At 36.6% G+C, this 16274-nt stretch overlaps 2 protein-coding genes across 2 annotated transcripts; both read left to right on the forward strand.

Annotated features, from left to right (window-relative positions):
* Positions 1-274: 274 nt before the first annotated feature.
* LOC125269574 (GTPase IMAP family member 9-like) lies at positions 275-960 on the forward strand (the record flags this gene model as incomplete). Its single annotated transcript, XM_048192526.1, has 1 exon — positions 275-960. A coding segment is annotated over one exon (513 nt), but the record flags the coding sequence as incomplete, so codon positions are not given.
* An 8191-nt stretch (positions 961-9151) lies between these two features.
* Positions 9152-15970, forward strand: LOC125273890. Its single transcript, XM_048199679.1, has 2 exons — positions 9152-9528; positions 13893-15970. The coding sequence occupies exons 1-2, from the start codon at positions 9199-9201 to the stop codon at positions 15249-15251; spliced, it is 1689 nt and encodes a 562-aa protein (XP_048055636.1). The 5' UTR covers positions 9152-9198; the 3' UTR covers positions 15252-15970.
* The last annotated feature ends 304 nt before the right edge of the window (positions 15971-16274 follow it).

Here is a 16274-nt window from a genome sequence, read left to right on the forward strand (position 1 = left end):
TATTTTGTTATATGATGATTAATATATTTTTTAAATATGATGGTTTGATTATAAATATGGTGATTAAAGGGTTTTATTGCAAAACAACAACAAAAATGCATTATTATTATTATTTTTTTTTTGACAAAACCAGCAGCACTCTCTGTGATTTTGGGCCATAAAACTATACACAGACAATTAACTTGACATTATATTTATATTCATATTCCATATTATCTGTCTGTTTCAGAGATGTCAGCTGGTCCAGATGATCCAGTGATCTGGATTCTTCTGATGGGCAGGAAGATTCTGGAAAAGCTCATCTAGGAAACATGATTGTCCAGAACAACTGGATCCAGATCTGAATAAAGAGAAGCTGAAGATGATGAAAGAGCAGCTGGTCTCTGGATGTTCAGCAGGTCTCAGTTCAGTTCTGCTCACCGTTCCTCTAGAGGAACCTGTGGGAAATGAGGAAGATATCTTATATTATATTAAGTCTTTATTAGGTCCTGAAGTTCAGAAGTACATCATGATTCTGTTCACACATGGAGATGAACTGAAATATCTGGATGACAACATTGATGAACATCTAAAAGATAATGGAGATCTCCAGCGATCGGTGACAGAATGTGGAGGAAAGTTTCACTGTTTCAATAACAAGATTAAATCAGACAGTCAAGTACAAGAACTACTGCAGAAGATTGAAGGAATGATGATGGAGAACGGAGGGAAATATATCATGGAGCAGATGAAGAGGAGCAACAGCAGAGATGCTGACATCAATTGTAAGTTCTGTTGGTGTGAATGATCTCAATAACACATGATGAGGCGGGTCACACAGGGCTGTACGTGAACTGTTTTTGCACATATCATGGTGCTACAGAGGATGAAAGTTTTAGCACAGGCCACACAATATAAACCGTCTGTTACCATCTCTGAAAACGACCACCAGTAGTGCTGTTCATCACTTCAACAGGCGTGGAAATGGCAGACTGCAGGAACATTCTTGCTTAACATTGAGTCAGTTTAATCACAATCCTAACATTAACATGGTTGATAAATACTGCTTCATTTTCCAATAAATCAATACAGAAGCACTAACTTTTGACTATTTCACAGATGGTTTCAATATATATCAACAAGATAAAAAGCTTGTCATTAGTCTCTAGATGTCACGTGTGTAGTTGGGTGGCAGTTCGTCTATAGTTAATGAACTTATGGTCTGTGTCTGTTTAGTGCAGTACACTGGAATTGCATTTCTGTTTTGTGTTCTTGTACAGCCTTCATCACTCCTCATCAATAGGAGTCTTTCGGTAACACTTTACAATAAGCTTCCTTAATTAACTACATTAGTTAACATGAACTAATAATGAACTGCACTTATACAGCATTTATTAATCTTTGTTAATGTTAATTTCAACATTTACTAAAACATTATTAAAATCTTGTTAACATTAGTTAAATCACTGTGAACTAACATGAACAAACAATGAACAACTGTATTTTCATTAACTAACGTTAACGAAGATTAGTAAATACAGTAACAAATGTAATGCTCATGGTTAGTTCATGTTAGTTAATACATTATCTGTAAAGTCTTTCTGCTAATAAACTCACACATACTGTCATTTTGACAATATAATTGTCATATAAATAAAAAAATCATATTTTAAAAATCTAAATTTATATTTTGCCGTGTTTCCACAAGCTCATGGCGCAGTGAACGGTCGACATACAGCATGTTTATGTAGCATCTGAGTCAATCCTCTTTCTAAACCCTGATGAAAACATTGTCTTTTTACTCGGTTCAGTGGCTGGCATTTCTGCCCATCATTAAAGGAGCAAGACACTCGTATTCTGGCTATTGAACAGAGTCTGGCTTGTGTTTATCTATATTCACGCTCAGAAAGCAAACATGTAGAGAGAACAGCACACTATCACGTGGGAATAAGGTCTCTAGCGTTCCTCTAACCAGACAGACTATAGACAATACCTTTGAACATGCTTTAATCACCAATTTCAGAGAGAATCCCATCAGCAAAAGAATAGAACAGTTGTTATAGAATAGGAGAATGGCAAACGTGACATGATTCCCTGAATCATTTTTCTACAATATGACTGATTCTTCATATTTATAATTCAACAGACCCTTCTGTTACTGGATAAAAGCAAATCTGGATTCCTAGATTACTTCAGCTTGTTACTCAGAAGTCATGAGTTTATTTATTTAGACAGCAGTCTCGTTTCATTTCCCCTTTTGTTGCATTCAGACTCGATTTAGACACACTTTGACCCAAGTGTTGGAGACATTTAGTTTTCTCCACCACCACCACCACAAAAAAAAAAAAAAAAAAAATATATATATATATATATATATATATATATATAAATCCAAAGTTTTTGAGTGTTTTGAAATTGACCCTTATAGATATTGTTGAATAAAGTAGTTATTTTCTTTTATTTTTTTAGTACACAAAAAGACTTCACTTTATAATATTAAGATAGTACCACTTAACTCACATGAACTGTTTCAAATATGTTTTTAGTACCTTTATGGATCTTGAGAGACTTGATGCAGGCCTCACTGAGCCATCAAATTTAATCAAAAATATATTAATTTGTGTTCTGAAGATTAACGAAAGTCTTACAGGTGTGGAACGACATGAGGGAGAGTAATTAATGACATTATTTTCATTTTTGGGTGAACTGACCCTTTAAATAATGTTCAAGTATATTTTAAGTATACTTTATGTAATAAGTATACTAATATCAATGTACTAGTAGTAGACTTGTAAGTGTACTATTTTAATACCACTTGGGACTAAATTGGCCCTACTGAAGTATACATTTACGTGTACTTTAAGTACACAACTAGTTCACAGCTACGTTTCTCATTTGTACTACATCTGTACTACAAGTAAACTAGTAGTTTACTATTTTAATACTAGTAGTACATTTTTAGTATATGAAAGTACACTTTGAAATATACTCTCAGTAAACTACTAGTTTAGTGTATACTTGTAAGTTTTCTTTCAATGAACATAACATCACACTTATAGTTTACTTTTTATATATTATTTTTGCACTTTAAGTATTGTTGTGAATTCTCTCCTTTTAAGTGTAAAGTTCGCTATGTGTGTTATGACTTACGTAAGGGATTCAGAATGATGATCAAACACAGATGAAGTAGATCAACTCCATAAACACCCCTAAAGCTTCTCAGTCCTCATTCAGTAACGTTTGGCAGTTTTGGTTTAAATGCTGTTTGATGATCCCTACATTTGCGTGAGTAATCTTCTATGGCCCTGTCTCAAATGGCAACCTAAACCATCACGGTCTTCCTCTGAGTCCGCACTTTCACAACGTAATGCCTCTTTGACTGCTGGGTAAAGTCCTCTGCGTAGCTCACAGTCTTGCGGGCTCAGCAGAAGTGCACGATGAGGGCGCATAGCACCCTTCTTTACGCTTAAATGACGAATGGGACACCCTGCAGTCTTGACCGAAAGTGCACATGAAGTGTGCCATTTGGGACAGGGCCTATCACTTGTTTCAGCTGCTTCTTCTCCTGCATTTTGATCTGGAGATTCTGTCCTCATTCAGAAGATGCGTAACTGCGCCCCCTACCATATAGCCTGAAAATTCAGTCAATGGCGGAAAGAGTGAAAAAGATTTGAAGTAAATTCCTGTACACTATCAGTGGACTAGCCTACACAAAAATTCAGATACTCAGAATTAGGAATATATCTGTTTTCTTTATAAATCAATATTTTCAAACGAAGTACGTTTATACTCTACTTTTATAAATATACTTTACTTTTAAGTATATCTCAGTCAAAAGACTGAGTCCAAGTATAGGCCAAATATACTTGGACTTTTCTGTCAGTATAAGTCAAGTATACTTAAGTGCAATTTTAGGTATCAATTTTCTCAGAAGTATATAAAAAGTACACTGAAAGAATACTTTCTTATTTTCAGTTTAAAAGAAGTATACTAATAGCACACTTGAATAAACGTATTTTTCGTAAGGGCTGCAGCAGAAACATCATGATCCTTGCTGTTTTTCACTCTAAATATAGAAAGCTAAAGCAACAGAATTCTGGAATATTTTGTTTCATTGTCATCTGCACTAAATTGTATTACATTCGATCCACTGTATTTTGCAAACGTGAATTTAAAGCTTATTTAAGATTTGAAGTTTCATTCAAATCTGTGCAAGTTTCTTCAGTGGAGCACAGAAACAACACGGAACTCTCACTGTATGGACAAAAACACGGATCATTTCTATAAATAATGCAATTAATGTGAATAAACAACATTAAAAACATGAACAGCAGCTTCGTTTATATTTATTCAGTCAAACCTCAAGAAGTCATGGTTCACAGTGGGAAAAAAATGTCTCACGTTACGTATGTAACCATGGTTCCATGAGAACAGGGAACGAGAGTCTGCATTTGCATATGCTATGGGGGAATGTCACGTGACTCTGTGTCTGAAAGCCAACTATCTAATAACTCCAATGCCTATTGGCCGGCTACAGCCTATGACGTCATACGGCACGACCTGGAAGTATACAAGGCACGCCTGGGGAAGCAGTCATTATCCATCGTCTTGAGGGACTGTTCAGGAGACAGCCCAAAGCATGGCAAGGAAACGCAGAGTCTCGTTCCCTGTTCTCAGGGAACCATGGTTACATACGAAACCTGAGACGTTCCCTTTCGAAAGGGAACTTCTACTCTGCGTTTGCAAATGCTATGGGGAATGATATACCCACGCCGCCATGCTTGAGGAGAGTGCCTGCCAAAAAATATGGCTGAGACAAAGGCTCCAGAGCAGTTAGAGAACTGTTTGGCAACTCCCCCTCAGGTCACACCAGGCTGTCAGTGACAGCATTCCCTTTGGCCAACAGCCCAAGCTGAACTTCAAGAAGGTCTTCCTCAGAGGGCCTACAGAAGCTGCTAAGGCGTCTGGAACCAGCTTTTCCAAAGAGAAAGTGGTCCCTTTAAGGGAATGTGGCCAAGGAACCGAAGGCAACCTCGGCCAGTCACTTAGAGAGGAACGAAGTCAACCCCAATGCCACCAGGGAGGCCGACCTGGTCTGTCACGAGACAAACTTAGCCTGCGTCTCAATGTGCATACTATCCATCCTAAATAGTATGCGATATTAGTAATTTTCAGTACTATTTAGGGCGGATAGGATGGATAGTATGCACATTGGGATGCAGGGTTAGTCTTGGCCAATCCTGTCTGAATACAGAGCCTCTAAAAACACATTCTTCATAGAAGATAGTAAGTAAGAGTGACTGCAAAGAGGCAGAAACAAACTCAAACCCACGCTTAGAGACGGGCATCCTGGAGAGCAGAACTCAGCTGAGTGCTATGAACCCTCGTATTGAGGGGAGTACAATCCACTCATCCTAGAATCTACCCAGTGCTTAATTAACGCACTGAGGAGGCTGTGCGCTAGAGAACCCTGATCCAGGGGAGCACAAACCAGCCTGAGGCTGAATCTTAGGAGGAGGCCTGATTAAGGCCTACCACCATGATCAGCTTAGGGAGCTAAGCACTATTACAAATGTAACCCTAAAAGGGAAGTATGAAGCTCACCTAACAGGTAGACCCTGCAATGGACACATGCTCATGGAGGCTGAGGAGGGGCCTACAGCATGATAGTAGTTATGTGAAAACAGAAGTCTATACAGAAAGTGGCCCGGATTTAAGGGCCACCCTGAACACCTGTCTTGCTGAGGTAGACAAACGACTTCAATGGCAACATAAGAGGCTGTAAAATGTCCGCATGACAATCCACCTAACACAATCCAACGAGCAGTGTACTCAGTAAAAGCACCTTTTACTCTTTAAAGCAAGAGGAGTACAGTGTATGCCAACACGTATTAAGGAAGGCCTGGAGGGGCCTATAACCTCAACAGACACGTGGCATCAGCTTGTGGCAGTGTTTAGGCCTCAAGGACGATAAACAACCAGACAAAAAGGACGTTGGATTTATCACTTGGGCCTCTGGCCAACAAAAGTGTATACAGATAATTCTCAAAGAGAAATACACCCAGACATACTCCAGTGTGTTCAAAAAAGGCAGCCCATAGGCCTAGCAACCTCTAAGACACACGGCGTAAGTCTCATGGCCATTTCTAGGAGCACAAAAGATCCACCCTAGGCGCTAGGTGGCTCTTAGCTCAACTAGAGTAGAATCAGACTTAGGGAGGCAAATGTAGATTAAACCAAACCTCAGTAAGGTTTCACTACCATACTCAACCTGAGGGGCTAGCCACTCGGAATACTCTGTAAAAAGCACCCTGTTACTCTCATAGCAAGAGGAGTACATGACTGAACTCCACATGTTACACCGGAGGCCGAAGTAGGCCTGCCTTAGTAAACACGTGGCATCAGCAAGTGGCTACCATAACCATACCACCCAAAGGCCATTTATTAGAAGTTTCCAAAATGGTTAATACATGAAAAACGCTGCCAAACATCGTGAACAGGCCTGTTAGGGCCTATCCGTCAGTGATGGGGCGTGGCCAATGGTGGCATGGTTTCCCAGGTATCCTGCCAACAAGTCGACCAGAAAAGGAGGCCTTAAAGGCCTCCATTCCCACATCAAGTGGCGATCAGCCAAGGTTGTTTTATTTATATAGCACATTTAAAAACAGCAAGCATGGCTGACCAAAGTGCTGAACAATAATGCAAAGGGAAAAAAAAGAAAGTACAAAGTGAAACATACATTCACACAATAAACTCATACTGAAGTCAAGTCATCTTTATTTATATAGCGCTTTTTACAATGCAGATTGTGTCAAAGCAGCTTTACATTGATAACTGGTACATAATTTTTGCTGCACAGCAGCTCTTCAAGAATAGTGTCAATGCAGGCAGATCAAAGCACTGTTAAGAATACTGTTGAATATCAAATGTCAAGTCAAATGTCAAGTGTCCCCAACTAAGCAAGCCAAAGGTGACAGTGGCAAGGAACCCAAACTCCAACAGGTGACATCAGGTGGCAAACAAGTGGCAAATAGGTGTTAAAATGGAGAAAAAAAACCTTGGGAGAAACCAGGCTTAGTCGGGGGGCCAGTTCTCCTCTGGCGAACAGTGCTTTGTTACAAATCAGGTTGCTATCATAAATCTGATAGGATCGCAACAATCAAAGTATTAATTTCAGTTCCATCCAATTGAGGATCGTATTTATCACGCCGGTATGGACGGTTTGTTGAGGAACTGTGGCACTGGCTGTCGTGTTGATGATGTCTTCACAATGGATGATCTAGTCGACTCGATCTCTGCTGATACTTCAGGGCTGCGTTGTGGTCGTGTCCAGTTGAGGATCGTATTCATCATGCCGGTATGGACGGTTTGTTGAGGAACTGTGGCACTGGCTGTCGTGTTGATGATGTCTTCACAATGGATGATCCAGTTGACTCGATCTCTGCTGATACTTCAGGGCTGCATTGTGGTCGTGTCATGGCACCGGTCCTTGGTCTCAGCTGGATACGGCCCAGATCCAGTTGACTACAGTAAACCTCGGGATAAACAGAGAGACTAATATTAGCGTAGATGCCATTCTTCTTCTGATGTAACGAGTACATCTGGTGTTATAGGAAGTGTTCCCGGTTCCAGCTGACCTAATTTATGCAGCCTAATAATCCTTTAACGGATTTGAAAATATAAATATATAATGTGATTATGTGTATGCCAGGTTAAAGAGATGTGTTTTTAGTCTAGATTTAAACTGACAGAGTGTGTCTGCATCCCGAACAATGCTAGGAAGATTGTTCCAGAGTTTGGGTGCCAAATAGGAGAAGGATCTACCGCCTGCAGTTGATTTTAGAATAGGATTCATGTCACCTTTGTTACAATACAGACGGCACGGAGGCAGATGTAAAAGCAAGTATGGCAGTTTTATTGATATCAGCAGAGATCAGGTGAGTAAATGGTAAATGGAGAGTTAGATGATATGATAGGAGAATGATACTGTCCTTTGTGGTTTGCAGATGGAGTTCTTGGAAGGTAATCCAGATGACTGAAGACGGGGAACACTCACACACACGGAGAAGCACACAGGAGGATGACTGGAGACACTGGAGACACTGGAGACACTGGAGACACTGGAGACACTGGAGACACTGGAGACACTGGAGACACTGGAGACACTGGAGACACTGGAGACACTGGAGACACTGGAGACACTGGAGACACTGGAGACACTGGAGACACTGGAAGCAGGTAAGTAGCAGATAGGAGTCCTTGAGGTAAGTATACATTAGTCTGTGATACATACGAGACCGGACAATGACTGTGTGTGTGAGTGTGGCAGATATAGTGCTGGTGATTGCTGTGATGATGACGTGCAGGTGGCGGTGATTAGAACTCCGGTGATTGAGTGCGTGGGTATTGCAGGGAGGTGGAACCTGACGTGTCTGTGACAACCTTTGCCATGCTCAGATTCTATAGAATAGGAGCATGGCAAAGGTGACATGATTCATTGCATAATTTTTCTACAATATGATTGAATCTTCATATTTATAATTCAACAGACCCTTCTAGGTAAAAGTAAATCTGGATTCCTAGATTACTTCAGCTTGTTACTCAAAAGTCATGAGTTTATTTATTTAGACAGCAGTCTCGTTTCATTTCCCCCTTTGTTGCATTCAGACTTGATTTAGACACACTTTGACCCAAGTGTTGGAGACATTTAGTTTTCTCCACCACAAAAAAATGAAGAAAATAATCCAAAGAATTAAGTTGAGTTTCACCAAGAAACACAGAGATGAGAACAGCGTAGAGATTTTTCAAAGTGCTCTCTAATGACTCTTTGGGTTTACATTTCCCGTTCACTATTGAGAGAAACCTGCACTTAATGATCATGGAGCAGGAGAAAACAGAGTTGCTCTGACTATGAAGAAAACCTGCTTCTCGCTCCGGATGCAGAAATGAAACAACATCTACTAGAAAACTGATGTGGAAACCGCAAACTGTGCATGTAGTGTATATTTCTGAGAAGAATTTGAAAGTTTGTGTGTTTCACAGTAAATCAGTGTTTCTGTTCATACTCTAAAATTAGACGATGAAGCGAAGGTGCCATCATCTTCCTCATTTCTCATGTGTTAATTTCAGTCACTCCCACAACATCATCACTGACTCTGACTGTGTATTTAAGGCAGCTGTGCTTCTGGTGTCTCTCAAACACAAGACCAGCTTCACACCATGTTTGTTCTGGGTCTGCTCACCTGTATTGTGCTGAGAGCATTCAGTGCTCAGGCAAAAGTGGTCGAGACCTTTGATGAGTGTAGCAAGTTTTTCTACAAAGAAACAGAACCAGAAGGAATGGGTCAGAATGCCAAGAGAATCTGTCAGAGGTTGGAGGATGAAAAGAAAATTTCTTCTACATTTTTTCACCCCACTTCACACAGCTCCTTCTTTGGTGCTACTCTGTACTCGGTTCCACACCGGATTCCCCTCTACAGCGCCTACACACTGAAACGGTCATGCTCAGACACTACTGGAAGGACAGACAAGTGGCACTTAGAGCCACAGGTAACTATGTGCTTCATTTCTAACAATAGACTTTCATTAGCAGTTTAAGTTACATTTGTTTCTATAGCACTTTATACAATACAGATTGTTTCAAAGCAGCTTCAAAGTAATAGGAAAATAATGTCAATGTCAGAAAAATGTAGGCTCTGCATTTCATAAGAAACAACACAGTAGTGTTTAGTTTATTCAATTATTGGTCATCAGTCTGTTTTGTAATTGCAAATAATTTATAAAACACATTAGATTGATGGTACTTTATGAAAGTAAAACTGTCCACTGTGAGACAAATCAGAGAGAAAGAACAAAACTTTTTTCGTATGAAGATGAAGTCTTTTCTCACAAGCAATAAAACATCCCCAGGTGAAAAAAGTGCAGTAAAATACACTTTATTTTAGTACACTTAGTACACTTCCTTAATGTACTTAAAGTGCTCTATTTTCGTGAACTTATTTTGTACTTATTATACTAAAAGCTCTTCTTTAGTACTTCTTAAGATCATCTTAAGAGCATCTAAGTGTACTCAACTGTGCTATTTTGAGACACCATGAATTTGAACTAAATGTGCTTTTAACATACTATCTCTGTATTAAATATATAAAATGTATTTAGTTACCACTTTTAGTACACTTGAACCCACCTTTCATACACTTTTAAATGTACTCATCAGTCATAGGAAATACACTTAAGAATTATTCAAAATATATACAAAATGTATTCATAATGTTGTAGGCATATATTATAAATACATTTTGTATGTATTCATTATATATTAATCTTATATTTGAAATACATCATAAGTCTATTTTCTATGTCTGATAAGTATATTTAAAAGCGTATGATAGATGGGTTCAAGTATACAACAAGTGGTAACTAAATACATTTTTTTAAATACAGAGATAGTATGTTAAAAGCACATTTTAGTTCAAATTCATGGTGTCTCAAAATAGCACAGTTGAGTACACTTAGATGCACTTAAGATGATATTAAGAAGTACTAAAGAAGAGCTTTTAGTACAATAAGTACAAAATTAGTGCACGAAAATAGAGCACTTTAAGTACATTATGGAAGTGTACTGAAATAATGTGTATTTTACTGCACTAAATATATTTAAATTGTGCTTTTGGGACACACTTAATATATTACAATTATACTATTATAGTGCATATTAAATGTATTATTTTGAAACAACTTGAAGTATAAGTGTACAGTATTTCAAGATGTACCTAAGTTCATATTTTAAGCTATTTGCAATATATTAAATTACAATGGACCCGTTTTAAGTAAATTTAGTGCAATTTAAGTGTACTTCTTTAAATACATTTTAAATGTATTTTTAATACTTCTGCTATTACAGTTAGAGTATATTTAAAGTACTGTTTTAATGTGTTTTATGTATATTTCCAGTACAATTTCAGGTCATTACAAATGCATTAGCATAACACTACTTGGTTTATCATAAAGCTGTTTTTATCTGTATATATTTTTATATATATATCTATCACTTTGAAATCTAAAAACTTTAATGCACTACATATTGTGTACACCATTACAAATATTCTTACAGTACATTAAAAAAGTACAACAGCATTTAATCTTTTGACCAAAATACTTTCAAATAAATAAATGAAACATTTTAGTTATACCTGTATTACGGAAAAATACTGAATTTTGACATTAGTGAATAAGAATTACAGTGCACTTTTCTGAAAAAGTCACTTAAAAACAAAGTACAGAAGTGAAGTGCATTTTTTTTTTTTTTTACAAATGTAAGCATGCAAATGTCTGAACCAAACAAAGAAACAAAAGCATTTAAATGTCACATCTTCATCTTCAAGTGGAGGGTCACTTCTTTGAGCACAACTTGCATTTTCTGCAACTGAGGGCTTGTAATTCAGACACTGTAGTATTTGAAGGCTGCTTTATCACAGGATCTGTGAAAGGGAAAAAAGAATTTGTATAAAATGAATTGATATTTATTAGAATTTTGTTGACTTCTCAGTTTACCTTTTGACTATATCCTCATCAAGCTTGACATGAGTGTCCATTTTTATCCTCTATCCTCTACCCTCTATTAGGTCTGTTTCAAAAAATCTCTTATAACAGAGGTGATACTACATTAAAACACACTCTTCTTTGCTTGTCTCTGCACTCAGATTTCAGTTTTTTATTTTTTAATTTATACAAACAGCATACATTTTCTTTATGCAAACAGCAACTAAAAACTTACCAGTAACTTCTGCGAGCAGCATCTTCATCTGATCGCGTCTGATTGGTCAAATTGAATGTAGCTGCATTGAAAAAGACGTGCTGTTACACTTTATCAAAAATACGACTGGCACAGAAAAGTAAAGTTAATCAAATAAAAATCTTACCTGGAGTCACAGAATAACAGGGTTCCAAAAGCCACACGAAAGAAAAACTGAGATATTATAAACAAAAGTAAATATATTTTTTAATCATATTTGGATTATTGATTTATGGTGCATTTCAAATAATATGATGTTGAAATCCTTGTGGGAATTCCAGAAGTACTCTATTACAATTAACATATCATGTAATGGACAACAGCCTTTTAAGTAGCATAACCGTTTACAGGTACAAATAAGTAAAACTGAACAACATATTCATTTTAAATATGCTTATGGCAATGCTTAATAATATTTGACAAATGTTTATAATACATTAAGTTGGTACATTGTAAATGTTAAAATGTTTTTTTTTAAATATATTTATTTTGAAAATATTTAAATTCTAAATATATAAATATTAAAATAGGCTATATTTCATGTTTATTAAGTACATTTAAACCAACTTAAAGCTGAATAATTTTGCTATTTTCTTAAAGTTCATATAAAAAATACTTTATGTAAAAGTAACATAATATATGTTTTCTGTAAATACACTAACTTCACTAAAAGTATACTTGTGTTTAGCATATTTTTTAAAAGTGTATCAAAGCATATATTTATTACCAATGTACTTCTAGTAAACTGTTTAGAAATGTATTAAAAGTATGCTTGTTTTCAGATTATATGTTAAAAGTGTAACTAAGCATATATTTATTACCAAAGTACTTCTAGTATACTGTTTAAAAATATTTTAAAATGCAATTCAAAATATTTTTAATGCACTTTTAATAAGCATGTTGGGAATACAAATGTATTATTAACAACTTGCATTTCAAGTATTTTTTAATACATTTACCACATTTACCAATACAATACTAGGCCTACGTCTTTTTCACCTGGGTTTACTTGTAATTAATTCATTTGTACTGTATTTTTCATGAAAATCCATTAATATAGATCTTACTGACAGTATATATAAAATCCAATAAAATTTTATGTAAAGCATTCATAGCACACTTTTAAGTAATGCACTTATAAAACACTATTTGGTTTACTTTATCTTAATCATTTGAAGTGTTAGTTCTAATTGGTGCATTTATATTAAGTGTACTTAAGTACCACCACATTTGGGAAAAAGCACTTATAACTAGAACATTAGTAATATATTTGTGATTATCATTTAAACTTAGAATTACTATGTAAAAGTCTAGTAAGATTGAAATTAATTTTAAAGCATTGAAAGCACACTTTTAACAAATACACTAATAAAACTCATCTGTATATTTTTGCGGTGGTGTACATTTCAATGCACAAATAAACTATTTAAGTGTTAGTACTAATAAGTGCATTTATATTAAGTGTACTTAAGTACCACAGTTGGGAAAATGTACTTATAACTAGAGCATTAGTAATATATTTGTGATTGTCATTTAAACTTAGAATTACTATGTAAAAGTCTAGTAAGATTGAAATTAATTTTAAAGCATTGAAAGCACACCTTTAGCAAATACACTAATAAGACTCATCTGTATATTTTTGCGGTAATGTACATTTCAATGCACAAATAAACTATTTAAGTGTTAGTACTAATAAGTGCATTTATATTAAGTGTACTTAAGTACCACAGTTGGGAAAATGTACTTATAACTAGAACATTAGTAATATATTTGTAATAAAATGAATTTAATTTAAGTTTAGGATTACTACATAAAAGTCTACTAAGATTGAACTAATGTTTAAAGCATTCAAAGCACACTTTTAACAAATACACTAATAAAACTCTCATGTATATTTTTGAGGTAGTGTACATTATTTCTTAAGTAGTGCTGGTATTTAGTATACTTTTCCAAGTGCAGTGAAGTACTACTGAAGTACAAATATACTTTAAAATAGTGTATTTATAGTGTATAACTTTGACACTTTTATTTAGCACCAAAATAAAGAATGTACTACAAATGTAAATGTAGTTTTTTTTTCACCTGGGTCAAACTAACCATCATAATCCATCTTCTGCAGATTTCTGAACCCAACTCCACAATTGATTATATGGTCCCTGAGCATCAAAAGAATCAAGATACTTATAAAGTAAATCAAGCCATCAGCAGTGACTACAGAGACACTGGATATGATCGAGGACAACTGAACCCCAACAGCTTCCAATGTGATGAAGGCCGTACAGCAACATTTACACTGACCAATGCAGCACCTTTGGATGCGCGTTTCAACTGTATCCAGTGGAAGAACTGGGAGAGAACTTTAAAGAGTTTTTTGACAAAGAAGCTTGACAGTGAGGAGGCAACAGCCTACATTGTCACGGGTACGGTGCCTGATGCAAATAAACGAATACCACAGAAGGAAATCTCTGAAGAGCCAGAAAGGGTGACGGTGCCCTCTCACATCTGGACGGCTGTCTGCTATAAACACAATTCTAATAATAAAAACTCTTTTTCCTTTGGCTATATAGGAGAAAACCTGTCAAGAGGTAAAGTAAACCTGATGAGTGTCTCACAGATGAACATTCGGCTCAATCAACTCTATGAGCTCTCAAATATTACGATCTTTGTGGATGATTGTTTTGAAGACAATAATAAATTAAACAAGGTTAAGCAAGCATTTCAGAAATTAATCAGTCTCCCAGTGACCCCAAATGTGCAGAAAACGTATTATGCACTCAAAACAGTCAGCACTAATGGAGAGGATGTCGAGGTGACTGACATGAGTGTAAAATTAACTTTCAACAGTTTGAGCTCTTATTTAACTATGTCAGAAGAGCTACAGGTTTCTGCTAAAAGAGCTTGTCTTATAACTAATTACAGAAAAGAATCTATTGAATGCCAGTTAGTCCCAACGAAGCGCAAGATTGCAGCTGATGGCTCGCCCTGCTCAAGCAGCACAGGAGGTGAAACCAAGCCCTGCTGCTCTACTCCCTGTCTGTACCAGGATGATGTCAAGAGCTACAGGTGTTCCTCAGCCCAGGAACTGATAGCGTGTTCACCCCTGTACTCACTCATCACGTATAAAGGAGAGCGATGCAAGGATGATCACCCCTGCGGCAAATACGGTGAGGACTACTACTGGTGTAACAAAATCTCTGGCGGCTGGGATTACTGCAGTCCTCCACTGTGGAGAAGTAAGGCTAAAAACGGGCAGTACTGCCGCAGAGACAACGCCTGCGCCAAATATGGTTCAGGTTCTAGGTCGTGCTACACAGATGATGGCACAAAACACAAGTGCTGTACTTCTGATGACTGCTACTCCACTGTGAGTGGCAAAACCTGCAAGGCTAATCACCCCTGTGGCAAACATGGTGAAAAATACCTGTGGTGCCACACTACTGATGGCAGCTGGGATTATTGCTGCACAAGCTGTGGTTAGTTGGTTTAAATGACCATAATTACTAAAGCAGCACTTCAAAGTTCATTGTAATTGTACTTGGAGTGCTTACTAACCGAGAGACTCTTCCTCTCTGTGCTTCTATAAATATATTTCAGAAAATACATTTTCCTAATTATTTTTATGCAAAAAAACCTAACAAGCTTAAAAGCTATAAATCTTTTATACATTTGCAAATTCATACATAACTACTTTCAGTAAAAACAAATCTTTGATATATATGAGTGTGAACAGATCCACACAAAACTTACAGAGCAATGATGCTCAAAATTCAATCTGTGTCCATCTCCATCCACTCACACTCAACAGAACACAGTCCAGCTGAAGCTTCACATTTATTTGAATAGTGCTTTTCATCTTGAAAATAACTTTACAAATAATTATGGCTTGACTAATTGTGCTAAAGCAGCTTCATAGAAAGAAATCATACTTTAGTGTTTATAATCTCTTGAAAGTTCCTGTGCTGTCGACTGGCGCTGCTGCAGTATGTTTTAACAATGAGACTGTTGTGCTGCCATCAGTAACCTGTAAAGTCTTTATTAAATCACAATGTCTTCTGTCACTTTACATGTCACTTACTCAGACAAAACACCAATAAACACATGTCACATAACTCTTGTGAGAGTCTTTCTTTATACACTCAAGCAGTATTTTCCTCAGATAACGCAATACTTTTTTCCTGTAAGCAAACATCACAATGTATTACAGTCTCTGTAGTGTCCTACTAACCACTGTATAACTGAATAGCCAGTCAGGGTGCCCATGCTGACCCCTGTCCACCGCCGAAAGAGCCAACAGTGAGCATCAGAACTGGTTTCAACTTCAACAAAATCACTATTACCTCTCAAGCATAAATCCTTTCACATATATTTGTATAGCGCTTTCACAATACAGATCGTTTCAAAGCAGCTTTACAGAGAATGCATGTCAATATTACATAATCTGGACAGTCAACTCTGATAACAGATCACTCTAAATTGTAATTTCAGACATATTTAATCATAG

The sequence above is a fragment of the Megalobrama amblycephala genome, linkage group LG1 (assembly GCF_018812025.1).
Source record: "Megalobrama amblycephala isolate DHTTF-2021 linkage group LG1, ASM1881202v1, whole genome shotgun sequence".
In the NCBI taxonomy this organism is placed as follows: Eukaryota; Metazoa; Chordata; class Actinopteri; order Cypriniformes; family Xenocyprididae; genus Megalobrama; species Megalobrama amblycephala.